Source organism: Schistocerca cancellata, chromosome 4, assembly GCF_023864275.1.
Source record: "Schistocerca cancellata isolate TAMUIC-IGC-003103 chromosome 4, iqSchCanc2.1, whole genome shotgun sequence".
NCBI lineage: Eukaryota > Metazoa > Arthropoda > Insecta > Orthoptera > Acrididae > Schistocerca > Schistocerca cancellata.
The window spans coordinates 535,157,019-535,182,561 of NC_064629.1; the positions used below are offsets into that span (position 1 = coordinate 535,157,019).

At 39.5% G+C, this 25,543-nt stretch overlaps 1 protein-coding gene across 2 annotated transcripts in view; it reads left to right on the top strand.

The window, feature by feature from the left end:
* Nucleotides 1-25,543, top strand: part of LOC126183545 (elongation of very long chain fatty acids protein AAEL008004-like) — a 144,775-nt gene that overhangs the window by 83,494 nt on the left and 35,738 nt on the right. For both annotated transcript variants that reach the window (XM_049925616.1, XM_049925618.1), the window contains 3 exons: nucleotides 6,711-6,791; nucleotides 13,593-13,649; nucleotides 14,017-14,122. In XM_049925616.1, coding sequence (XP_049781573.1) covers nucleotides 6,711-6,791; nucleotides 13,593-13,649; nucleotides 14,017-14,122 — 244 coding nt within the window. The remainder of the gene's footprint in view (nucleotides 1-6,710; nucleotides 6,792-13,592; nucleotides 13,650-14,016; nucleotides 14,123-25,543) is intronic.

Genomic DNA, 25,543 nt, shown 5'->3' on the forward strand with positions numbered 1-25,543 from the left:
CACACTAAATCCTACTACATAACTCGTTAAACAATTATCTTCATATTAACCTTAAACCACACTCACGCATCATTCATATTGCTAAAACACATTTATAACATTTTACATACACAAAAAGACATAATAACACTTTATGAAAATAGTAGAACAGTTTATGAAAAACATTCTATTACTTTAATGCATTCTAGTGGGCACAATGGAAACTAAAATCACAGTCCCCATATTCAATATTGTCCTCCATCGGCTGATACATAAACTACGTGTGCGTCCAGTCTCGCGTCACCATCTGTCACTCTCCAGCTCTGAGACACATCTCCCACTTAACCACCTCCAAGGCAGAATCGGTATACGGCGCTACGCGTCAGCATCAGAACGATCTTAGCTTATAACTTTCGACTAGTTCGTTTCCGGACTGATACATTTACGAGTCTCCATCATCTCTAAAACTCTGTGCCGTCATCACGGAATCACACTGTATACATGTCCGACAGAACAGATACCACTCAGATACACACATTTCTGTAAGAGCGCGACGGCTTCTAGACGTTTGTTTCATTGCGGATGCACTAATGTCGTCCGAATTCCTACGAGAATCAATAATTTACTAGTAGGGGTTAATGGACGGGAACGCTGAATCTCAGCGTGCGATAAGTTGGAAACTTGAGTCGGTTACGGACCGTGTCCAGATTGGTAAAGAGGTTAAGGCAACCGCCTATGAAAAGCGGTAAATCCGGGTTCGAGTCCCGTCCGGCACAAATGTTCGACTTTCGCCATTGCATTATCACAGTGCCCTGTGCGGCTAGAAGTCACTAATTCCCCTTCCTCTCCTCCCCCTCCCATCTCTTCCCTTTGTTTCCCCATTCTCTATTTCATATACATGTAGTCTAAGGATACTATTTTTATTTGAACATGGATGACTCCATATCCTGCAGCTGAAGTGCAATGTGTTTTGGAAAGGATGTGTGTACTACTAGACGAAACCGTTTCTTTGAGAACAAGTATATAACTGTTTAATTTGTGAAGTTATTTCTTAAGCAAAAACTTGTATATTATTGGGAGGGGGAGAGGGGGACACGGAGAAAGACGTGATACACCGCCCTCCAAAGGACCGAACACTGGATCCGCGCCTGGTTGGAAAACGTAGTGTTCGAAGAGGAAGACATCATTCACGAAGGAATGACAGTCAGAATCAACGCTGATATAGTTCAGGTTTGTCTTCTGTGAGACTCGCCCCAGACGGCCGAGGCAAATGCACCTAGTATCATTATACAGCATGGAGAGCTGCATCAAACCAGTCTCAGGACTGAAGACCACAACAACAACAACATCATTATACTATCGCCACTACGTGAGCATTTTCAACGCATCTGTCAAACAGGCCTGACTGGTTCCTAGAAGACGATCTACATGATACGGTTATCGACATGGTGTAACGGAAATCGATATTAATGAAAGAAGGTAGCTCCTTTCCACTGTCACATTGTCCATTCTCTAGGTGCGTCTGTTCGTAGTGGCAGTACTGATACAGTTGTAAAACGCCTAAACTGTTGACCGCTTACGATTAAAAATATTATCAGGTTTCCTCTGAAGGAAGGTAACGTCACTGTGATTGCAAGACAATTTACTATGACTTCAAGAGTAATTCCAAGTTGTGTACTCATTGCAAATCCTCCTTATAAGTGTGTAAAAGTTAGATAATATATATAAAAATAAATCCAACCGAATAGTGTCAGATTACGTCATTACAAATAAGGTTATAAAACCTGTTACATCGATTACATGTTTAGGACAATGTATGAAATACAACGAACAAGAGTAATCAGTAACATTGGACGACGAATTGAAGATGTGGACGGGAATGTGGTAACACCGACAACCCAACACATTACCACGTCTAATATGGTGTAGGGAAACTGTTGGCAATTAAAACAGCTTCCAATCGTCTCGGAATGGATGAATCTAGATCCTGCATTCTTTTCAAAGGAATCATACCATTCTTCCTGCAAAATAATGGCAAGTTCAAATAACGATGACAAAGGTGGGTAGCGATCACACACCCTTCTCTCCAAAGTAGATCACAAGGACTCAATAATATTGAGGCCTGGTCACTGCGGTGGCCAGTGGAGATGCGATAATTCATTTTCGTGCTCACAAAACCAATCTTGGACGATGCGACCAGTATGAACAGGGGCCCTGCTGTCTTTGAACACACCATCACCAATGGGGAACAAACATTGTATCACCGGATGTATCTGGTCCGCCAAAATGGTCACATAATCCTTGACAGAGTAACCGTCAGGCCCATGGAATACCACAACATGGCGGCCCAACCCCTCACTGAAAGCCCGCCATATTGCGCTCTTGGGACGTAAACTCGGCCAGAACTTGGAACAGTGTGTATCAAGAAGCATCCAACCAAGTGACTTTCTTCCATTACTATTTTACCGCTCCGGATCCACGTTTCCCTGTTATGAGGATCTCCATCACTGATGAGTGCTTTTGGAATTCCAGCTCGTCTTGGAATTTCCTTCGCGTTGATTTAGTGCTGACAGAGTTCACGAGCGCGCCATTCAGTTCTGCAATCATTCTGGCAGCTGTCGTCTTGTTATTTTTCGTCACAGTCCTCTTCAATGACCATCTGTGACGATCACTCAACACACACTTTCTTCTGCGTTGTGGCAGCGGTTAATGTTTGCCAGCTTTGCCCATATGCGGTATAAATCTTCGATAAGATGCCTCTTGAAACACCGAACACTTTGGCTACCTCGGATACGGAAGGACTCAAGATGCGAGCACCAACGATTTACCCACGTTCGAATACAATGAGCTCCGACTTAATGGACTCAAACTAGTCCGAACTCTGTTCCGACCACGACTGACACCTGTACCGACTAAGTACATTGCTCATGTGTCATTCGTGGTTAAATACAACACAGCAACCTGTAGGCGCGGCTGGCATCTACATTTATACTCAAGCACGCATTTCTCGCTCTGCTTCCATATTTCAGCCCAAACCATGCAGTTTTATAGGAAGAATACTGATAAAATGTAGCTTAAGTGTCAAGGTCAAGTTCCCGCTCACAGGAAAGTTCGCTCATTAATTGCATTTATGTTTGTCCTGTAGATGACAAAAATTTCATATTTTATATAAATGTTGACTTTGTTTCTAAATAAACATTTTTCGCCCATTCATATTAGACATTATCAGTGGTTTTCATTTTTCTATTATTTTCATGTTTCCATTTATTTTCTGAAGCCATCTAGTAGCCCATTCATAGTAGGTATCGTCAGTGGTTTTCATTTCTCTATCCTTTTCTTGTATCCATTGGCTCTTTCGTATGTACTTGATGCCTACGAAAACCACGGATGATGCCTTGTATAAATGGGTGAAACATGTTTCGTTAGAAACAAAGATTCAGTGGCAAAAAACGAATTTTCCTCATCTGCACAATAAACATAACTGACGTAACAGCTGAGGAAGACTGACTACAGTTATTAACAGTATTACTTATTACATAGAAGAACAGTAGTTTCTGAAGTCTTTATAAAGTCGATATGGTCGAAAACGTTGGAAAAAATTCAGTGACGCGTTGTTGATATCGTAGCAGGTCTGTACAAAGTAAACGATCACGTAATAGAGTTTCACAGGAGACTTGAGTGGAAATAATTGGACGAAAGGTGGCCTTCTTCTCACAAAACATAGTTGGGTGCATTTAGAGGTACACTACGAAACTGTTGCACCGTTACTATCGTGTGTCTAGTGATTGATTCATGAATGTAAGGTAGCAGAGATTCGAGTATGTACGAGTACATCCGGTCTACAATTTTCCCCTCGATACACACGCAAATGGAATAGGACAGAGACTGCACTAATGTTGATGCGGTGTGTCTTCCGCCATGCGTGAAACACTAACTTTTGAAGTACACTTTTGAAGTACGCTATCTGATCAAAAGTATCCAGACACCTATTAGCGGACATTGATACACACACTGTGTCGACCCTTCACCTTTATAGCGGCTAGAAGTCTGCTAGGGACACTTTCAGTGAGATGTCCCAATGTCTGTGGAGGAGTGGTAGCCCATTTTTTCTCAAGAGCAGAAGCCAGAGAAGGTAGTGATGTTGGATACTGGCGTGTGGAGCGAAGTTGACGTTCTGACTCACCCCAAAGTTGTTCCGTTAGGGTCATAGCGGGACCCTAGGCGGGCCAGTCAATGTCAGGAATGTTATTGTCCGCTAACCATTTCCTCACAGATGCTGCTTTGTAACAGTGTGCATTGTCATTCTGACACAAACAGTCATCCTCTCCGAAACTTCCTCTGTACTGTACAAACCCCAAGCTGCGATGAAAAGTTTTCATATCCTTCTACGTTTAGCGTTTTCTTCAGCGCAATCAAGGGACCACACCCTAACCACGACAAACACCACATACCGTAACACCAGATCTTCAGTACTTCACTGTTGGCACTACACATGATGACAGGTAACGTTCTCCAGGCATTCAGTAAACCCAAATCCTACCATCGGGCAGCTACAGCGTATAGCGTGAGTAGTCACTCCAAATCACTCGTTTCCAGTCATCCACTGTCCAGTGTAGCAGCTCTTTACACCACCTCAAGTTTCGCTTAGTACTGACTACAGAAGGTGTGGCTTATCAGGAGCTGGTCGACCATTACACTCCATTCTTTTTATCTTTTTAACTCCCTAAGCGCAGTCATTGTGAGAAGTGGACTACAGGTAGCACATTGGAACTAATGAGTGATATCCTCCGCTGATTTTATGGGATTTTTCGCAGCTGCCCTCAAATGGTCGATGGTTCTTCTCTCTCCGTACATGAGATCTGTTTGGTCTTAATTTAGCTATGGTTCTTCCTTACTATTTCCACCGGCAGTCATATCACCAACAGTCGACTTGGGAAACTTTAGAAGGGTTGAAATGTGCCTGATGAATCTGTTACTCACAAGGAAAGTCTTTCGGCTCGAACAGGAATTCGATGCTCCAAATACATTTAGAAGCTTCAAGTACCACTGTGATTAGGATGGTGAAAGTATTTTATTGTGTTACTCTTATGCTGCCCACTATAAGACTTTAAAAATGTGCATGAGGTTCCCTCAACAACCTGCATAAAACAGTATGCGGAATCACAATAGGCACTCTGGTCGAAAGCAGTATCTGAACAATCCTCAGAATCATATTCAGCTGCGAAGTCCAGTGCCACTTGAATCTCGTTCTTCAATTCATCAACATATGTCGGAGTACTGTACCCAGCCGTTTCCCAGGAATATAGAAGCATAGGCTGATACGCTGGAGCAGCCAGCTGGTTATGAATAGCAGAATGCATTCTCACTGTGAAAATTCTGTTTTCCACTTTAGTGCTCTTCCTGTACATCTCTGTCTGTCAAGAAAGCAGTGATGTGTCAACAGCTCATTCTGTATTCTTTCTCGTGACGTTCTATGAAAGCATCAGAATCTTTAAACTTTGTGTGTCACATTTCTCTTGCTTTTTGCATTGGTCAAAATTTCAGCAGCAGTAATATATATTCCTTCATTCCTTCCTATGTCAAATTGCGATAGAATGTATTGTTTTAGCTCCAGTTATTTGACTGACTTGTTTCCTCGAAATGGAGATTCATTACTTCATCCTCCACGAAATCAAATATTACCTCGACGTTCCATGTGCTTTTCATAGATGGATGTCTCTTCAATGACGAGCTGTATGTCGCACCTTTACGTGGAAAAACCATGTTTCGTTGGAGGACGCCTTCTTAACTTTGATCACAGTATTTAAAACGTTTCAAACATTAATGGTTTCGTTCATTTTCGCTGTATATATGCAACAGTACTGACGCACGTACTGGTCAACGTTCGAAGTCACTCAGCCCTCATGATAGATTCATTCTATTGTTACTTCTATTCAACTGACATCACTTTGCTCCCCGCCTTCCTTTATACTGGCGGACCAGTGTCGCCGAAAGTCTTGCTGTTTGCTAACGGTTTTTGCATCATTACTTCAGTTTCAGCAGGAACGATTTTTGTGCCGAACTGCTTTTTCGTTTACTATACTAGTGGAAATCATTATATTTTTAAATTTTCATTGCACAGTATTTCAACCACATGATTTTCCCTTTCACTCGACATCTCTTCGTAACATTTGGATCTGTCTCACGTGATCTAAGCGTGTTTATTCCCACGCTACAGAGGTGTCCATGACATCTGGGTTGGTCAGCGTACAAATCATCATCTAGAATGAATATCTACTATTTCCCAGGGTTCGATTCCCGACGGGGTCAGGGATTTTCTCTGCCTCGTGACGACTGGGTGTTGTGTGATGTCCTTAGGTTAGTTAGGTTTAAGTAGTTCTAAGTTCTAGGGGACTGATGACCATAGGTATTAAGCCCCATAGTGCTCAGAGCCATTTTTTCTACTATTTCCTCTTGGTAGAGAAAACATTTTAAAATATTGAAAAGAAATATAACACAAGCACATAGCAGATACGTTGTGTTAATCCACTCTAATAATTTAATTTTTCGGTGAGTAAAACAACTGAAGTAGTTCCTATAGTAGAGCCTTCCAGGTACGCCATCACAAAAAAAGTTACTTGGAATATCATTTACGAGTATTAATTGACATTATAGTGTGACGCATAATATTTACATGTATTGGTACCATAGAAGTTTTCGTTACTTTAGTAAAGAATTGTCTTCTATTTCAGTGCACGCAGCTTGGATGGGTCAACAAGTACAGTTGGCTGTGTGAGCCAGTGGATTATTCAGACGATCCTGATTCACTTAAGGTAACTATAGAATTTCACCAAATATTCGAGAGTTGGATTCTGGCTCTCTGAGGAACGAGTCTTTCTGTTTAACAATGAGTGGTAGTAGCAACAGTATTGCTCGAGAATGAATCTGTACAAAATTTTTGTTGTACTGCAAACGTCACAATTTCACACCAACAAGATTAAAAATTCAGATAAAATACGCTCCGAGGGAATTTGAAATTATATGCTTTAATATTACGGAGGTAAAATATTCCGGAGGTAAAATAGTCCCCCATTCGGATCTCCGCGCGGGGACTACTCAAGAGGATGTCGTTATCAGGAGAAAGAAAACTGGCGTTTTACGGATCGGAGCGTGGAATGTCAGATCCCTTAATCGGGCAGGTAGGTTAGAAAATTTAAAAAGGGAAATGTATAGGTTAAAGTTAGATATAGTGGGAATTAGTGAAGTTCGGTGGCAGGGGGAACAAGACTTTTGGTCAGGCGAATACAGGGTTATAAATACAAAATAAAATAGGGGTAATGCAGGAGTAGGTTTAATACTGAATAGGAAAATAGGAATGCGGGTAAGCTACTACAAACAGCTTAGTGAACGCATTATTGTGGCCAAGATAGATACGAAGACCACACCTACTACAGTAGTACAAGTTTATATGCCAACTAGCTCCGCAGATGACGAAGAAATTGAAGAAATGTATGATGAAATAAAAGAAATTATTCAGATAGTGAAGGGAGATGAAAATTTAATACTCATGGGTGACTGGAATTCGAGAGTAGGAAAAGGGAGAGAAGGAAACGTAGTAGGTGAATATGGATTGGGGCTAAGATATGAAAGAGGAAGCCGCCTCGTAGAATTTTGCACAGAGCACAACTTAATCATAGCTAACACTTGGTTTAAGAATCATGAAGGAAGGTTGTATACATGGAAGAACCCTGGAGATACTAAAAGGTATCAGATAAATTATATAATGGTAAGACAGAGATTTAGGAACCAGGTTTTAAATTGTAAGACATTTCCAGGGGCAGATGTGGACTCTGACCACAATCTATTGGTTATGACCTGTAGATTAAAACTGAAGAAACTGCAAAAAGGTGGGAATTTAAGGAGATGGGACCTGGATAAACTGCAAGAACCAGAGGTTGTACAGAGTTTCAGGGAGAGCATAAGGGAACAATTAACAGGAATGGGGGCAAGAAATACAGTAGAAGAAGAATGGGTAGCTTTGAGGGATGAAGTAGTGAAGGCAGCAGAGGATCAAGTAGGTAAAAAGACGAGGGCTAGTAGAAATCCTTGGGTAACAGAAGAAATATTGAACTTAATTGATGAAAGGAGAAAATATAAAAATGCAGTAAATGAAGCAGGCAAAAAGGAATACAAACGCCTCAAAAATGAGATCGACAGGAAGTGCAAAATGGCTAAGCAGGGATGGCTAGAGCACAAATGTAAGGATGTAGAGGCTTATCTCACTAGGGGTAAGACAGATACTGCCTACAGGAAAATTAAAGAGACCTTTGGAGATAAGAGGAGCACTTGTAGGAACATCAAGAGCTCAGATGGAAACCCAGTTCTAAGCAAAGAACTGAAAGCAGAAAGGTGGAAGGAGTATATAGAGGGTCTATACAAGGGCGATGTACTTGAGGACAATATTATGGAAATGGAAGAGGATGTTGATGAAGATGAAATGGGAGATACGATACTGCGTGAAGAGTTTGACAGAGCACTGAAAGACCTGAGTCGAAACAAGGCCCCCGGAATAGACAACATTCCATTGGAACTACTGACAGCCTTAGGAGAGCCAGTCCTGACTAAACTCTACCATCTGGTGAGCTAGATGTATGAAACAGGCGAAATACCCTCAGACTTCAAGAAGAATATAATAACTCCAATCCCAAAGAAAGCAGGTGTTGACAGATGTGAAAATTACCGAACAATCAGTTTAATAAGCCACAGTTGCAAAATACTAACACGAATTTTTTACAGACGAATGGAAAAACTGGTAGAAGCCGACCTCGGGGAAGATCAGTTTGGATTCCGTAGAAATACTGGAACACGTGAGGCAATACTGACCTTACGACTTACCTTAGAAGAAAGATTAAGGAAAGGCAAACCTACGTTTCTAGCATGTGTAGACTTAGAGAAAGCTTTTGACAATGTTGACTGGAATACTCTCTTTCAAATTCTGAAGGTGGCAGGGGTAAAATACAGGGAGCGAAAGGCTATTTACAATTTGTGCAGAAACCAGATGGCTGTTATAAGAGTCGAGGGACATGAAAGGGAAGCAGTGGTTGGGAAGGGAGTAAGACAGGGTTGTAGCCTCTCCCCGATGTTATTCAATCTGTATATTGAGCAAGCAGTAAAGGAAACAAAAGAAAAATTCGGAGTAGGTATTAAAATTCATGGAGAAGAAATAAAAACTTTGAGGTTCGCCGATGACATTGTAATTCTGTCAGAGACAGCAAAGGACTTGGAAGAGCAGTTGAATGGAATGGACAGTGTATTGAAAGGAGGATATAAGATGAACATCAACAAAAGCAAAACGAGGATAATGGAATGTAGTCGAATTAAGTCGGGTGGTGCTGAGGGAATTAGATTAGGAAATGATACACTTAAAGTAGTAAAGGAGTTTTGCTATTTGGGGAGCAAAATAACTGATGATGGTCGAAGTAGAGAGGATATAAAATGTAGACTGGCAATGGCAAGGAAAGCGTTTTTGAAGAAGAGATATTTGTTAACATCGAGTATAGATTTAATTGTCAGGAAGTCGTTCCTGAAAGTATTTGTATGGAGTGTAGCCATGTATGGAAGTGAAACATGGACGATAAATAGTTTGGACAAGAAGAGAATAGAAGCTTTCGAAATGTGGTGCTACAGAAGAATGCTGAAGATTAGATCGGTAGATCACATAACTAATGAGGAAGTATTGAATAGGATTGGGGAGAAGAGAAGTTTGTGGCACAACTTGACCAGAAGAAGGGATCGGTTGGTAGGACATGTTCTGAGGCATCAAGGGATCACCAATTTAGTATTGGAGGGCAGCGTGGAGGGTAAAAATCGTAGAGGGAGACCAAGAGATGAATACACTAAGCAGATTCAGAAGGATGTAGGTTGCAGTAGGTACTGGGAGATTAAGTAGCTTGCACTGGATAGAGTAGCATGGAGAGCTGCATCAAACCAGTCTCAGTACTGAAGACCACAACAACAACAACATGCTTTAAAAGTATACCCAGTATGTTTTGACCTATACACAATATTAATATCTAAATGTAATGCTTATGCAAAGAACCACTAGTCATCTTTCCTCTGTACTATGAGTATCAAGTTGTCGCTGGCATTAACGGCTATTAGTAGACAAATGGCTGTGTGTCTATCACTGCAGCACAAAAAACGTCAAATATCTCTTACTCTACACCTCCCATACTCGTTGCAACGGTTTCCGCACCCACTCTTCCACTATATAGTCACGTGGCATCAAAAGCTGAAACAACATTACATTCACAGTGCGCTGCAGCCAGAACTACCACCTCCAATATTCTACACATGAAATGTTAAATTAATACGCTGTTACATTCATTCCAAAAATGGAAGGCTAAATGTTTAATAGTACCTCAACTCCATTTTGTAAATAGAACGATGTCTTTTTCTGGAGATGATGCATCATAATTCGCAAATATTTGAAAATGTCATGATTATCGCCTTGAGCTGTTTATAAAATCTTTATTTAAATATGTGTAAACAAAGAACGATCTCGAAACTGATAGTACAGGTTGGTGGAGTAGTCGATATGTGTTGTAAATTTACTTTAGCTTTCACGGAAAAAAATAGTGGTATAAGATTTTGGGATACAGCCAGCTGAAAGATATTTCTAGTTCAATCCACGACTGGGGAAATGTTTGTTCAAACAGACTGTAGAGAATCATGCGCTTTTTTACGGGCTTCTTTCATCCTGTTACAGTTCTTTTTTTTACTCTTCAAAAATCCCGTAACTGCCGTCGGCTGTTGGGCTTCGAAAGTAGATGCTTTCTGTTTTTATTGTTTAGACCTTCATTGCTTCTTCTGTTTAAACATTTCATTTCCTTTTGTTTAAACTGAGTTCCTGTTTGAGAGAAGTATAAAGCAACTAATTTCTCTTCTGTCGTATTTTCGAAAGTAATGTGAAAAAACACACATTTTACTTTTTCTTGCTCACGATCACGACAAGATCTTCTCATTGTGTTCTTCTGTTATGTCGTTTCTTTTCATTCACTTAGATTTATTTGCGGTTGTTCTCTTGTTTTAAGCATTCGCACCATTTGTATTAACTTTTTTATGTATTGCTTAACGTGACACCCAAAAAGCTTTGCACGTAATTTCTATTTAATAATGCAGCTGAATTTCACTCTCCGAAAGTTCATGGGCCTTTCTTTTTAGCTTTAGGAAACCATGTCCACTGTGGTCTTAAAATTTTATCGAGGCTTATTTCTGTTTCACTTGAATGAATCATAATGACCAACTGTTTTTTTTTTTTTTTTTTTTTTTTTTTTTGCCTACCTGCACACTTCTGCTTGATCCCTACTCTCGAATATATGAGGTGTCATGTCTACTAACTGTAAATGTTGACATAAGAGTTGTTCGTTTGAAGCCGATTTTGCACAAATTTTCTCCTGTCTGCAATGCGTTGTTTACTAAGCCGAATGACTTGCGTTATCCCACATATATGGGCCAGTCCACGCCTCCCTATTTCATTTGAGTTGGGTTTCTGTAACATGGCTTTATCAGTTACGTGTAAAACTTTTTCGTGCTACAGAGTGGAACTTTCTGGAGGCAACTTGACTACAAATAAAAGAGTCACATGCGCTCTAAAACCGGCTTTATCTTCCCTGTGTCAACAGTTGGTTGTTTTCTTGATGATTGAGTGTACAGTAAATGAAGACATAGCTCGGGCTGTAATTTTATATAATACGTTTACTTTCTGTTGGCCAATTTCAACCCCATGGTCATCATCAAGCATTTACATGTAAGTGGTCATACGTCTACGGTTTTTAGACCACACATAAGGTCAACAAAATAAAAAATTAGGAAGAATGCTGAGACATTTTCCAGCAATCGTTGTCAAACAGTGGCATTTTGGCAGCTATTATTGAACATTTGTGCACCTCACGGCAATTGGGCTCATAATGGCGTGTCGCTGTTAGTTCCCGCGTGGAAACTGCGTGAGTTATGTCTTGGATACTCTTAGGACACTCTTCACCCTACAAGATATCTTTTCTTCTTAATCTCGTTTCTTGACTCCATAAAATATTTTATATCTCCTCATTTACGGCATCTGCTAGAGACTGAAATTCTACTCCCTACAGCCTACGCAATTTTCTACGTGTGTTTCCAGTAAGCTCCTCCAGCGCTTCCATCCTAAAACCAGTACTTGTGACTGCAGGCGATGGGAGGGAAAGTTACGGCAGAGCTTGAGGGATAGAAGTGAATTAGACTCCACACGTAGGCCAAAGAGCTTTTCCAAAATCAGATTTCTGTTTACAGAATTTTGAACAGCGACTGGCACTGACACTTGGAGCTTAAGCACATCCATCTCGTTCTACAAATATGAATATGACTACGATTTTCATCCCACGTTTTTTGCCCCAGGATTTTCACAGAAGTTTATCATAGCTCCGATGGAGCAGCATTTAAAAACTGTTACTTGTTCCTAGTCTTTGTAATACCTAACTCTGCAATACAGGGCTGTTCGAGAGTAAATGTAACATGGTTTCACAATATATGCTCTCCTTACAGATGAATGACGTGATGAGTACCCTAAACTACACACACACACACACACACACACACACAGAGAGAGAGAGAGAGAGAGAGAGAGAGAGAGAGAGGTGAACTCATCGTCTGCCACGCTAAACATTAAATCATGATGTTTTTTTTTTTTTTTTTAAGATCAAAAAATGGCGATATTCGGTGCACCTCCATCAACAGTGTGTGAGGAATCATTTAGAGCGCTGTAGCGCAGCGTTGTTAATTAGACAAGCGCCATGGTCTAGGTACATAGATCATCTTCACTAAGGTAAAAGCGGATAATTTGGGCTGCTATTCTGTACCCTGCAATTTAGATCCATTTTGCTGCGTATTTCAGTGGTTTAGGAGCTACTTAAACCTGTTCTTCTCCGAATTCCTGCTTTTGTTTAACACCAAGTTCACAGAGCAAAATTAACACTTTGGAACACCACAACGGTATCTGTTACGTCTTTGTCTTATCCTCTCCTATAAAAGAAAACACTAGCGCCGAACTGCGACGACTGCTGGAGCTCCGTTACGTGAATCAATTCCAAGTTGTCAGTGATTTGTTTAGTGGAGCTGCCTACTTGAATGCAGTAGCCTTTTTCCTCTAATAATAATAATAATACTAAACAATTGTACTCTAAGATATCTCAGACAAAATGTTATTCCTAAATGTATCAGGATTACATGACTGCATCGCTAATTGCTTTGATTGGGCTACGTAGCCCAACTAGGTACGTGTCTTGACACATTCAAATTTATACACATTTATTGAAGACTAATTTTGTATTAAGAGTTTAAATGATTCCTATTTTGTGTAAGTACGCTGCGCAATTTATTTGTGTAGTGATATCAGTCGTGCCTTAAACTCTTCTGAGAATAACTGATATGCTGTCCTGGCCTATGGAGATAGTGATATATTCCATGTAGATGTACTAGTTATGCGACAAAATACATTACGTAATACGTGTTTGCTGAAAACTTCATCATAACACAGCTTCACCTACTGTTTTAGCCAATTGAGCTCTTCACACCACAAATGTAGAAAACGTCTGTTACAGGTGGCGTCCATTACCTGGCTGTACTTTATCGTCAAGGTGACCGACCTTCTTGACACAGTGAGTGAAAATTTTGTACACTATTTTTCTAAACGAATGAAAAAATCACTGACCAAAGCATCCACTAGTCTGACTTTAATGTTGTATTTTTTTTTAGCTTCCACGATAAATTCTGAAAGTGATTGCAACTTGTTCTTACTAGATACAATGAGGACAGCTATATTTACAAAGCGCGCCTACCGTAGCTCGAAAACCACTGGTTTAGTTTATTGTTGAATCTTAGCGTCAAACATGAGCTTAAATATTGTTTTCTTACACATGTTCATACCTTATCCACCATATATGGGGAAATATAATCTTTCCATGTACATAAAATCGATGTAAAACATAATGAACTCATTTAGGTTGTTATGCCTTTGTCATACAGGTTTTCTTCGTACTTCGTAAGAAGAACAACCAAATAACGTTCCTTCATGTGTATCATCATGCGGCCATGGTCATTGGGACATGGATAGCTGCCAAGTATTTGCCAGGTAAGTCTTTGCCTCTGGTCAATGAAACTCACTTTCCACTAGAAGACTGCTTGCTACAGTGAATTGCTCCGACGTTAGGTAGTGTACGTAGGATACCATTTATAACTGATGGCTCAAATAAGTTCTCTGTTTTACCCGTTTCGATCACGATATTCAGAATTTTGTGATGCCGAAGAATAAGCAGAAGACTTGTGCTCGGAATGTGAGTATTATTGACAGTCATATCTTGTAAAATAAGTGTTAAACAGAACATGGGCAAATAACAATATAAGGACTATGATGCCCAAATAATCTCATTTAAAGAATATTAGATCATGGACCACGGTACCATAAGTTAACACATTTAATACACACATAGACATGTTAGTCAGCTGAAGGACAGTCCTGATGCAGTGGGTAAAGAACTCCATTAGTACTTTGAAGGAACGGGCTTCAGATCTTTACTTCACCTTTCAGATTTAGTTTTTCTGTAGTTCTTCCGAAGCACATACATAGAATCCTAGGATTTTTTTTTCAAAATGCGCATACGATTCATTGTTGTATCTTTATGCAATATGAGTTTGTGGTCAGTTTCTAACGACTTAGTCAACTACGAGAAGTTATACCTTGAAGTTCCGTCCTTACTTTCTATAATCTTACATTCTTCATTAATGAACATATCACAGTAATTTACAAGTCCCCAAAAAATCTATTTTTATCTTGACAGGTGGCAGAAAAATCAGTGTTTAGCTTTTGTTGACTGATGAAGCAGTGAAATATAAACAACCAAACTAAATTGGAATTGTGTAGCTCTTGTGATGATACGTTGTTTTAGAGATACGATTCATCACACAATTCTGGTAAGACGATCGTATGGAGTAACAAGTGGGTAGTATACTACGAAAAGTGTCCACAGCCTTTCAGACCTCCATCATATCAACATGGTCGTAGCATACCTTACAGCTTCGTCCATAATATTAGCTCGACACTAGAACATTGGAACAGGTGTGTACCTCTCTGCATCGGCGGTTCGAAGGCATCTACGAGGATGGTTTGAAAAGTTCTCGGAACGGAATGAAAAAAAAAGTACTTACATCACTGAAACTTTTTTCTATTTTTCAATGTAGTTTCGTTGTAGATTGATGCCGTTGGTCCAACGATGTTCCAGCGCCTTGATCCCATTTCGAAAATGAGTTTCCTCCAGGCCTGCAAAACAGTTGTCAACTCTGGCTATCAATTCTTCGTTTGAACTGAATCTTCGTCCACCAAGAAAAATTTTCAGTTTTGGGACGAGATGGAAGTCTGATGGAGCCATATCAGGTGAATAAGGCGGTTGTGGCAACAATTCATACCTTAGTTCGTGTAGTTTTATCATTGCGACGGCACATGTGTGCGGGCTCGCGTCAAGTGTCGCGGCACCAATCTTGCAGGTAATGTTTTCATTTCTAATTCTTCACTTAAAATGTGATATACCGTTTCAGGTGACATCTGACAAACGTGAGCAATTTTAGGCACTTTCCATTGGCGATCCATTCTGTCCGTTTTTGCAATGGTTTCTGGAGTAGTGACACATCTTGGCCGACCACTGCGCGGATCATCATCTAAGCTCTCCCGACCAAATTTAAATTTATTTGTCCACTTGGCAATAGTTGAATATGAAGGAGCAGAGTCCCCCAGTGTATTCTGGAAATAGGCCTGAATGTACTTTGCTGTCATTCCTTTCTTTACGAAGTACTTAATCACGTCTAGAATCTCGATCTTTTCCATCTTCGTAAATCACTACGCGGGAACAACAACAGCGCCACGTCACCGCCACACCTCTCTTCCAAGAGCACTGGCGTGACACATGTTTACAGGCAACAGTCCAATGAATATCACGTGAACAACTCGTTGCGCTAGCGCTGACCCCTCGTGGTGATTCTGAGAACTTTTCAAACCACCGTCGTATTTTGCGCTGCAAGGATGTCACGCATGCCACAGAGTCGGCTTCCACTGTCCAGAATCCATAAACGCTTCAGACTGTAATGGGCATGCCTTTGCCAGTATGCTGACTGACAAAAAGCAATATTATACAATTATTTTTGTTTCTTCTAGAGCGAATCACAGTAATAAGTAACAATTGTGTAACACATGTCAATCACTTTTCGACGTGAACAGAATGTCGTTCTGAGCAAAGTAATATTTTCAGGCGAATCCTGCTTCTATCTGTTCTGCAGTATTTGCCGCACAGCTATCAGTCGCTACCGTGGCGACAGCAAAACAGCCAGACTGAACCGGTGTGCGGCACGGAAGACAAACGCCGAGTGTGATGATTTTTGACTTATTCCACATCAATGAGACCACTTCACTTGGGATCTAGGGAATGCACATTAGCATATCTCTTCTTCTTTTTGTAAATATACCGGGTCTCTCTTAAAAATCGTCAACCGCATTTTTTCCAATGTTTTGGCAGTTATCTGCGATTTCCGTTTTGCAAGGTGTAGGTTGAATCGGCCTAAATAAATACTTTTTACCGTATGTTTCATATGACGCCTGGTGTCAAAGAGTAACGTTGGTTTGTTTCCTCTTACAGACAAAATTAGTTTTATAGCGAAATTTCCCTTGTACATACGATATAACGGTCCCAATTTAGTCCAGTGCGATATTTGGTTTAGTGGTATGTATCAACAGGGACAGTAACACTCGAAGATTAACCGGTACCCCATCAGCGACTTACAAAGGGACCACGCCTTCCCGTCGTCATTGATTTCGTCCAGATTTATGGTATTTATGGTATATGCAGGGCTTGGTCAGAAATGGAAGTGACAAAAGTGGGAGCTACAGATGGTCAAGCGTTTGGAAAAAATATAATTTTTGGCGTGGGCCGGGTGAGGAATGGGCCATTTTAGATTAGCATAGCTCACAGGCAGAGGTTGGCGTAGCGGGTAGAGTACAGACTGTTAATCTGCGGATCGTAGGACCGAATTCTTATGTTTAATTTTTATTATTTTCAATTTTTACCTTACCTGCGCTTCAAAAAATAAGGATAATGCCCAGTATATCGTTTTTATTAATAGTTTCATAAAAGGTATGAAAAGGAAAAGCAAGTAAAGTTTCTTACTGCAAATAAGCGTCTACAAGGACTCTGCAAGTAACTTTCCAAGAAGAGATCGTAGTTAAAGCGAAAAAGACCTCGAATTCCGTTAATTTCATTTTAATCTTCTAGCAGCCCACGACAGGTGCTCCCGACCAATGAGTTCCCGCTGCAGATAAACCCGACTCACCGGCCGTTTGGGATAACGGATACGAAGAACCTATTCACTTGTTAGCTGACAATCAAGTAACGTGAAGTTTTCGACAATATTGTGAGAACTCAGAGAATACTGCGAAAAATATCGAGGTGGCCCAAAATTTCTGATAGTACAAGTGAAAATACCGATGTGCATGGAACATTGGTAGAAGAAGAACAGAAGCCACACGTCGACAGCATATACAGCGGAGCGTCGAAGCAACGATTGAAAACGGGCCTCGAATATTGTTTATATCTATTGGCCGAAAAATCAAGCTTGACCTCTCAACTCTTGAATCAAAAATTCTACAGGGCAATGTCGGTCCACATGCGGCGTGGAATAAACCTGTCTTCGTCGAAGACCCTCGTGTACCACTGATTGCCTGACCTACACGTTGTGCTGTTGCCCATCGAACGAGTGTTCTGATATATTATTGGTCGAAGACTTATTCGTCGTGATTCTGTACTAGCCGTTCTTCTTTCTTTGTAGAGGAGCATATAGACAGCATGGGAGCATGAGAAATGATTTCTAGAAATATTCAGACCCTTTTTATTTTATAGCATGTCCACCAGAAGCCCTGACTGAAACATGTGGGTCTTTAATATCTTACTGAATTCTGATATCTCATGTTCAGACAAAATATACAATTTTGCAACTCTTACCATCTGTGTATTGTCACGTACCTAAAGTGGAATGAAGTTTATTTAAGTTATATATATCAGTGCTGAAATTACTTTCCACGGATATCAGCACATTACTAATTTTTTCACATGCGGATTTTTGAACACTAATCTGCGCAGAGATGTGAACTTTGTTTTTGAGCATGAAAGCTGTTTAAAATAAGTTTATCGTTCCCTGTTTTTGTATAGTTCGTTACGTCTTCAGTTTAATTGTGGAGATTTGTTTTTCTTTGTGGGTAGTTAGTCTGGATAGGGTCACCGATAGTATATTTTTTCCATCACGTTTTGTAACCCTTTGCAGGGGGTACTAGTGAATAATCTTGGAACTGAAGTGAGTAGTCTGTCTACAGCGACTTTTCATTTTTCAGCTCACTTTAAAAGTTAAATATGGCGAGAAGTTTAAAAATCTAAAATAGCGTTGGTGGGAAATTTAAAAATGCAAGATGATTGAAAAATAAAAAGTCGGAAAACATGCAACTTGGCAAAAATAGCACAGTTGTGCTTTGTAACTCCTTCGCCTCTCCACCCCTCCCACCCCTCTCCAACAATCAGAGCCTAGTACTTTAGACCCTTGACCTGAAACAACCAAACACAATGTAGTCGCCTTGGGCATGCTCAGTAGTATGCTGCACATTTATGTAAAATACTTAAAATGTGCAGCTTGCAGTATTTCCACACCTAAAACTATTTAACAGTCCATTAAAATGAAACAGCTAATCACAAAGTTGCCACCTTAACGGTGCTTAGTGGTATCCAAATGAGCTGCATGCTCCCCATTTCTTGTGCCATATTCAAAAGTATTTATCCGAAAAATTACGTAAAGGGTGTGACATGCAGTATTTGTGGCCGTGCTTGAAAGCACCCAGAAAACTTTGACTTTGTTTTTCTTTTTTTTCTTTCATGTTCAAAACTATTTACACACGACGTTATGTAAAGTGTGTAACTTGCCGTATTTTTTTCTGTGCTGAAAAGCACCCGAAAACTCTGAATTTCTTTTGCGCGGTGTTCTAGAGTATTTATGCCGAATATTACATAAAGTGTGCAGCTTGCAGTATTTGCACACCTAAAAGTATTTAACAGTCCATTAAAATGAAATAGCTAATCACAAAGTTGCCACCCTAACTGTGCTCAGTAGTATCCAAATGCACTTATTTCTTTCACTTTGAACCATATTCACAGATATTTACCCAAAAAATTTACGTATAGTATGTAACTTGAGTATTTTTGACCATGTTCAAAAGTACATGAATGTTCAGAATGTTCGAAAATATTTATCCAAAATATTACATAAATAGTCGAACTTTCAATATTTACTCATCCTAAATGCTTTAGAATCATTAAAATGAAAGAACCAGCAGTGTTGTATACATCTTGGCTGTGCTCAAAAGTATGTGAACGCACTTAATTTTTGCGCCCTGTAAAAATATTTCATCGAATAGTTATGTAAAGCAGAGTTACATACATGCAGAGTTAGATTTCTGTACGTAGATGGCGTAAGGCACACCATCTAAATTGTTCTATAACGATTTTCTAGTGTCACAAGGCAGCTATGCAGGCATCAGCAAGACTGAACTCCCTGACAGAGCATTTTACTTGTTGCAAAAAATCTTGCCTTGCTGACATCCAATGCATTTGACTCTCAGCTCGATAAAATATGACATCCAAGATTCACTGCAAAGCACACATGAGCACTACCGCTGGTCTAACTTACAGCTTAAGTTGCACTTCACAGTTAGAGTTATCAAAAGTAAACAATAATATTCTCACTTCTGAATTCGTCAAAAACTAGTCTCTAAAACCGATATCAAACTCAGCCAAACATTGAAGTCACCCCATGCTACGATATTAGCTTCATCTTTCAGTTCAAAAGACGATGACACGGCGGTCGGATGGTCTCGATGGGCCACTTCTGGCCTGAAGACGGAGTGTTGCTGTTGCTGCTTTCAGTTCAAAACGTTTGTGATCTTCTGTTGTCACATAGTGTAAACTACATGATACTTCAATGGACTGGGATACTGAACATTGGTATGGTATGTGCTTATACAGTAGGTACAAGAAACGAGGGTTGCTGTGCTTTCAAAGACAGCAAACCGTTTTAGCGAGTCCATGCTGGGGTAGTAACTTTATTTTGCAGTACAAAACGTTTGCCATCTTCTGCTGAGAATGCCAAACTTTTCAGTGCAGTAGTAATACAGAGTCAAACAGCAAAGAATCGAGGGTTGGTATGCTTTCAACTGACTGTCAAAGTCAGTCAAATTTTCTCATGACCCCATGCTTGGGTATTAATTTTGTCTTGCAATACTAAACGTTTCCCTCTCTCTCTCTCTCTCTCTCTCTCTCTCTCTCTCTCTCTCTCTCTCACACACACACACACACACACACACACACACACACACATATCCGTCGAATTTATGCCTGAAAGGTAATTGTAAACTCTAAAATAGGAGTCCAATTGCTTTTTTCATGTCTAAGCAAATGTGGCTACAAATAACACGCGTAATAGGCAGGTTAACTTCCTTGGAATATGAAATTAGTATACAAAATACAGTCCATAAATTGTTAAAAACGAACATTAGTCTATGCTATGTAATTTAATGAATTAGAAATCCATAGTAGACAAATATTACTTTCTCTTCAACTACTACTGTAAAAGTCTTCAAAATGCGAAATAAAATCGACTGCTGCTTTATGATTTTCCGCATCTAAACTGTTCTGTGACGTTTATCAAGTGCTATAATGTTCCTTACAAGTGTGAAATGTCTACAAAAATACGTCGGCAACAGAAAATGCAGTGTTCACAACAAGTTTCATGCACTCACACACACAAACACACATACACATACATATTTATTAAATTGGGATCTAAAACCCAGTAAATGTGTGAGTGTGTGAATGGGTAACAGGTCAAAAGGTAATGGAGAAATGGCTAAACAGGTAACAGGAAACAAGTAATGAGTGATAGGTAAATGGTTCCATGGGAAAGTCGATAATAGGTAAATGGCTAATGGGTAAATTGGTTAATGTGTACATGGGTAAATGATAAATGGGTAAACAGGTGTTGGGTAAATGGGAATATGTAAGCAGGTAACAAGTAATGGGTAATAAGTAAACAGAAAAATGGCGAATGGTAAACAATAAATGATAATGGATCCAACACCCATTACCCATTACCTGTTACCCATATACCTATTTACCTTTTACCCATTTATTCAGTGCCCATTACCATTTACCCATCTACCAGTTACACATTTACCAATTTACCCAGTACAAATCAGTAGTTGATTTTATTTCACAGTTTGAAATTTTGCAGAATAACAGTTGTAGTAAAACTCAACTTTGGAGAGAGAGAGAGAGAGAGAGAGATAGAGAGAGAGAGAGAGAGAGAGACAGACAGACAGAGAAACATTTTGTACTGAAAGATAAAGTTAATATCCTACAATGGGGCGACCATGTTGTTTGACTGACATTGCAAGTGGACTGTTGAAAGCATAGCAGCTCTATAGGAACGTGCTTTACTACTCTACTGAAAAGTGTGGCATTGTCAGCAGAAGATGCAAATTATTTTGTACTGCGAGATAAAGTTAATACCCTTCTATGGAGTCACTATAATGTTTTGCTGAATTTGGAAACATGGCAACCTTCTTCTGTTACCTATACGCATTTGTTATTACTAACCTTCAGTATCCTATTTTGTCGACGTGTCATGTAGTTTCCACTATGTGACAGCACAACATAACAAACCTTTTGAACTGCAAAATGATGCTAATATCTAGCATACGGTCACTATAATGTTTGACTGACTTTGATATCAAATTTAGAGACTGTTTTTTCGATGAATCAGGTATTATAATATTATTGTTTACTTTGGACATTAACATCGAGAAGTGCGCTTTAAGCTGTAAGATAGATCAGTAGTGCCTTGTATGTTCTGCAATGCAGCATGCAGAGATGGAGCATTGCTTTTTGATGTTTCATTTTAGAAGTTGGAACACTGCAAGTTAGACTATTTAAGTAATTTTTTGAATAAATACTTTTGAACATAGCAAAAAGTAATTTCAGAGAGCTTGGATACTTTTGAGCTCTGTCAAGATGGCTATATTGTGACTGCCTGTTTAATTTCAATACTGTGGAGTAATTTTAGGTGTGGAAATAATGCAAGCTACACCCTTTACATAATTTTTGGATAAATACTTTTGATTATGATGCAAAAATTCAGAGTTTTCAGATACTTTTGATCTCATCTAAGCTGGTGCCACTGTGATGGGCTGTTTCATTTTAATGGTCTGTGAAGTATTTGGTTCTGATTGGAGGAGAGATGTGAGGAGCGTAGTGGGAGCTATTATAAAGCAGAACTGGGCTAGTTCCACCCTCTTGGATTTTTTCATTTGTTTTTTAATTTCCTGGTATCTTGTATTATGAAATGAACCATCAATGGCAGCTTGGATTTTTAAATATCCCACCACCCACCACTTTGTCATCATACATTCAAGGGTACTGATGACATCAATGTCTTTGCATGCAGACAAAGGTCAAAGTATGTTTGAACCACTATAGACATACAGCTGAAGTATAAGTGTCTTGGGTTTTTAATACTCAGTTCATCCTATACTTATTGAACCATACAAACCACATTGCACATTGCACCATCACTATAACATCCTCATGAACGCTTAAGAGTGAGATGGGTAGTGTGCATAGAAGTTTTAAGATATTTTACCATTTCATCTGCCACTATCTCATGAAATCTCCTGTTGCAGCAGACAATGTGTCACCTGACGACAATATGTCTCATCAGAAACAAAGCCTAGCACGGAAGGATCACTCACTACGTTTTAAAAATGTCTGCACTATATACTCAATGATCCTATGGTTCTCAATGCCGCACCTAAACTGCGTTTTCTATATCTGTTTTGTATCCACAGGAATAATTTATGCATCTTGCACATGCGAACTAGTTTGTTTTTTGTGTTATGACAAAAGCATGTACTGAACAAGGAATAGTTCTGTTGTCATGCTATATGTCAAACTGCTACTTTTCATACTACGTTCATAATCACCCTTCATACCACAAGAGTATCATTAAGTAACACTCATCACAGTCAAACCATTAGTTACAGGTACACGCTTGACTCACAGGACTGAGGAAAGTATTAAAGTACATAGCATTGAACAAATATACAAATTGGGTAATAACGTTCATGAAGATATTAAAGACTATCTATAAAACATTAATGGGAATGTCAAACACACATTCGCTACATAATGCAGCTTATGTTGTAGAATATTGCTTAGAACAATCCAGATCTCAGTGCTGCAAATACAAACATTTTTCAGCTGTGACAGACATGGTCAGACAAACTGCACCACTTTTGACCCCGTTAAAAGTTTATTTCTCTCAATAGAAATAAAATAATTTCCTGCTCAGTCACTTGACAAGTGACTGACGAAGAACCTGTTTTCTTTATATTTAATGATAAGCAGTAGTCCTCATGACGCCATCTTATATGCACCAAATAATTCTTAATATTCTTGTCCCAAGTTAATGCTTGGTAGCACACTATCAAGAATTCCCTCTTTTTTCACGAGTAGTAAATAATTTCAAATACAGAATACTGTATTGGATTATACTGATGGAGGTTATTATTAACTATTGTTTACAAGAATCAAGACATGAGAGAAGAACTGAGTAAACTTCATGGTTACTGCGAATACGCAGTAATTCATATCTTCTTTGTGGTATGGATTCGGTGGGATTATTTAATAATTTATGACTAATGTTTTACCTTTATTCAAGAAAAACAATCACTGGCTATGAAACTGTCATCGAAAGACCTTACCTAGCTGTAATTCGTGTTCCAAATACAAGGGATATCCGGAAAGTAAATTCCGATCGGTCAAGAAATGGAAACCACTGTGAAAATCTAATAAAACTTTGCACGTATGTGTTCGCCAGTGTCTCTAGTACACCTGTCGGTTACATCACTTCGCTCTTTTCAGTTCTGAGCGCATGGTGAGCACATAAATATGCGTAGAAAATAGTGTCTCCCGCCCAGTATGAGGTCCTGTTGAGAGATTTCGCCTGATGTTATGCAGCCACGTTACAGAACTGTCATACGGTTCCTACTTTGTGACAATTCTCGGTCGCAATGTGCAGGGACAATGAAAATGCTCCTACAGCGTCTTCGATGAGAAGTGTTTGATCACCCGCACTACAGCTCGTAATTGACTCCCTCTGTGTTTCATCTCTGCTCACATTAACTACTGTCTATGAAGACAACATTTTCGCACACACAACGAGCTATAGATGAAGGTAGAGAATTGGCAGGAAGTACAGGCGGCTGCCTTCTATGACGAGGGTATTGGAAAGTTGGCTCAACGCTACGACAAATGTGTAAGTCGGAATGGTGACTATGTAGAGCAGTGGCTGGGAGCTGTAGCTAACTGTTGCAGATAAAATATTTCTAATTTTCAAAGTAGTTTCCATTTCGCGATCAATCGGAACTTACTTTCCGAATAGCCCTAGTAAATGAGTCCTGCAAATTCGAGAACTGTAGTCAATACAAAGAGAAGAGTCTATAAAGACACAAGAGTATAGCAGGAAATGTAGCTCCTTCACCAAGACAATTGCGAATAGTTTAGTTTTACGTCTTTTTGTGCCACTTTCCCAAATTAATTTAGTGAGCTAAAAATAAATACAGAGGCCAATCCATAGTGTAGTACAGTAACTCCAACAAAACATGCACTTAGAACCACTGCCGGATACTTAATACATCCAATACGATTTACAACAGCATAGGTTGTCCAAGAAACGAGGAAAGTCCATCCATGAACATATAAACAAGAAAAGTCCATGTCAACATTACTGCATGGTATATTTCAAAAGAACGGCACACACAAGCGAGGGACCTTCTCTGCTGGTGTAATCCCGTATGACATGTGATCTATCACAGAGCTATATAATCAGGGGGTTGGAATTCATATAGGGACTTCCAGTAACACCACCTTGGTTTGCTGCCAGGCCACTTGGAGTGCTACAAATTTACCAGTACTTACTCATATCGTTCTCTTACCAAGTGATTTAAAGTTTTCCGCATTTATTTCTGTTTTGTAGTAAACAGAAGCTGGTTCCATCACATTATGTTCCTAATTACGAATTCTTGTATGTATTTGGTCTCTCTGAATCGCATTGTAAATATGTCGTTCACATTTATCCGTTTTTTTCTCTCATCCGTGATTTGGCTACATCTACATCCACATGGATACTCTGCAAATCACATTTAAGTGCCTGGCAGAAGGTTCATCCAACCGCCTTCACAATTCTCTATTATTCCAATCTCGTATAGCGCACCGAAAGAATGAACACCTATATCTTTCCGTAGGAGCTCTGATTTTTCTAAATGTTTCCATACTTGTCTTTTGTTCCATATAGAAGAGAAGCTGGCTTGAACATATGGTGTTCTGTGGACTCACATAAGTAACTGAACTATGAGAGA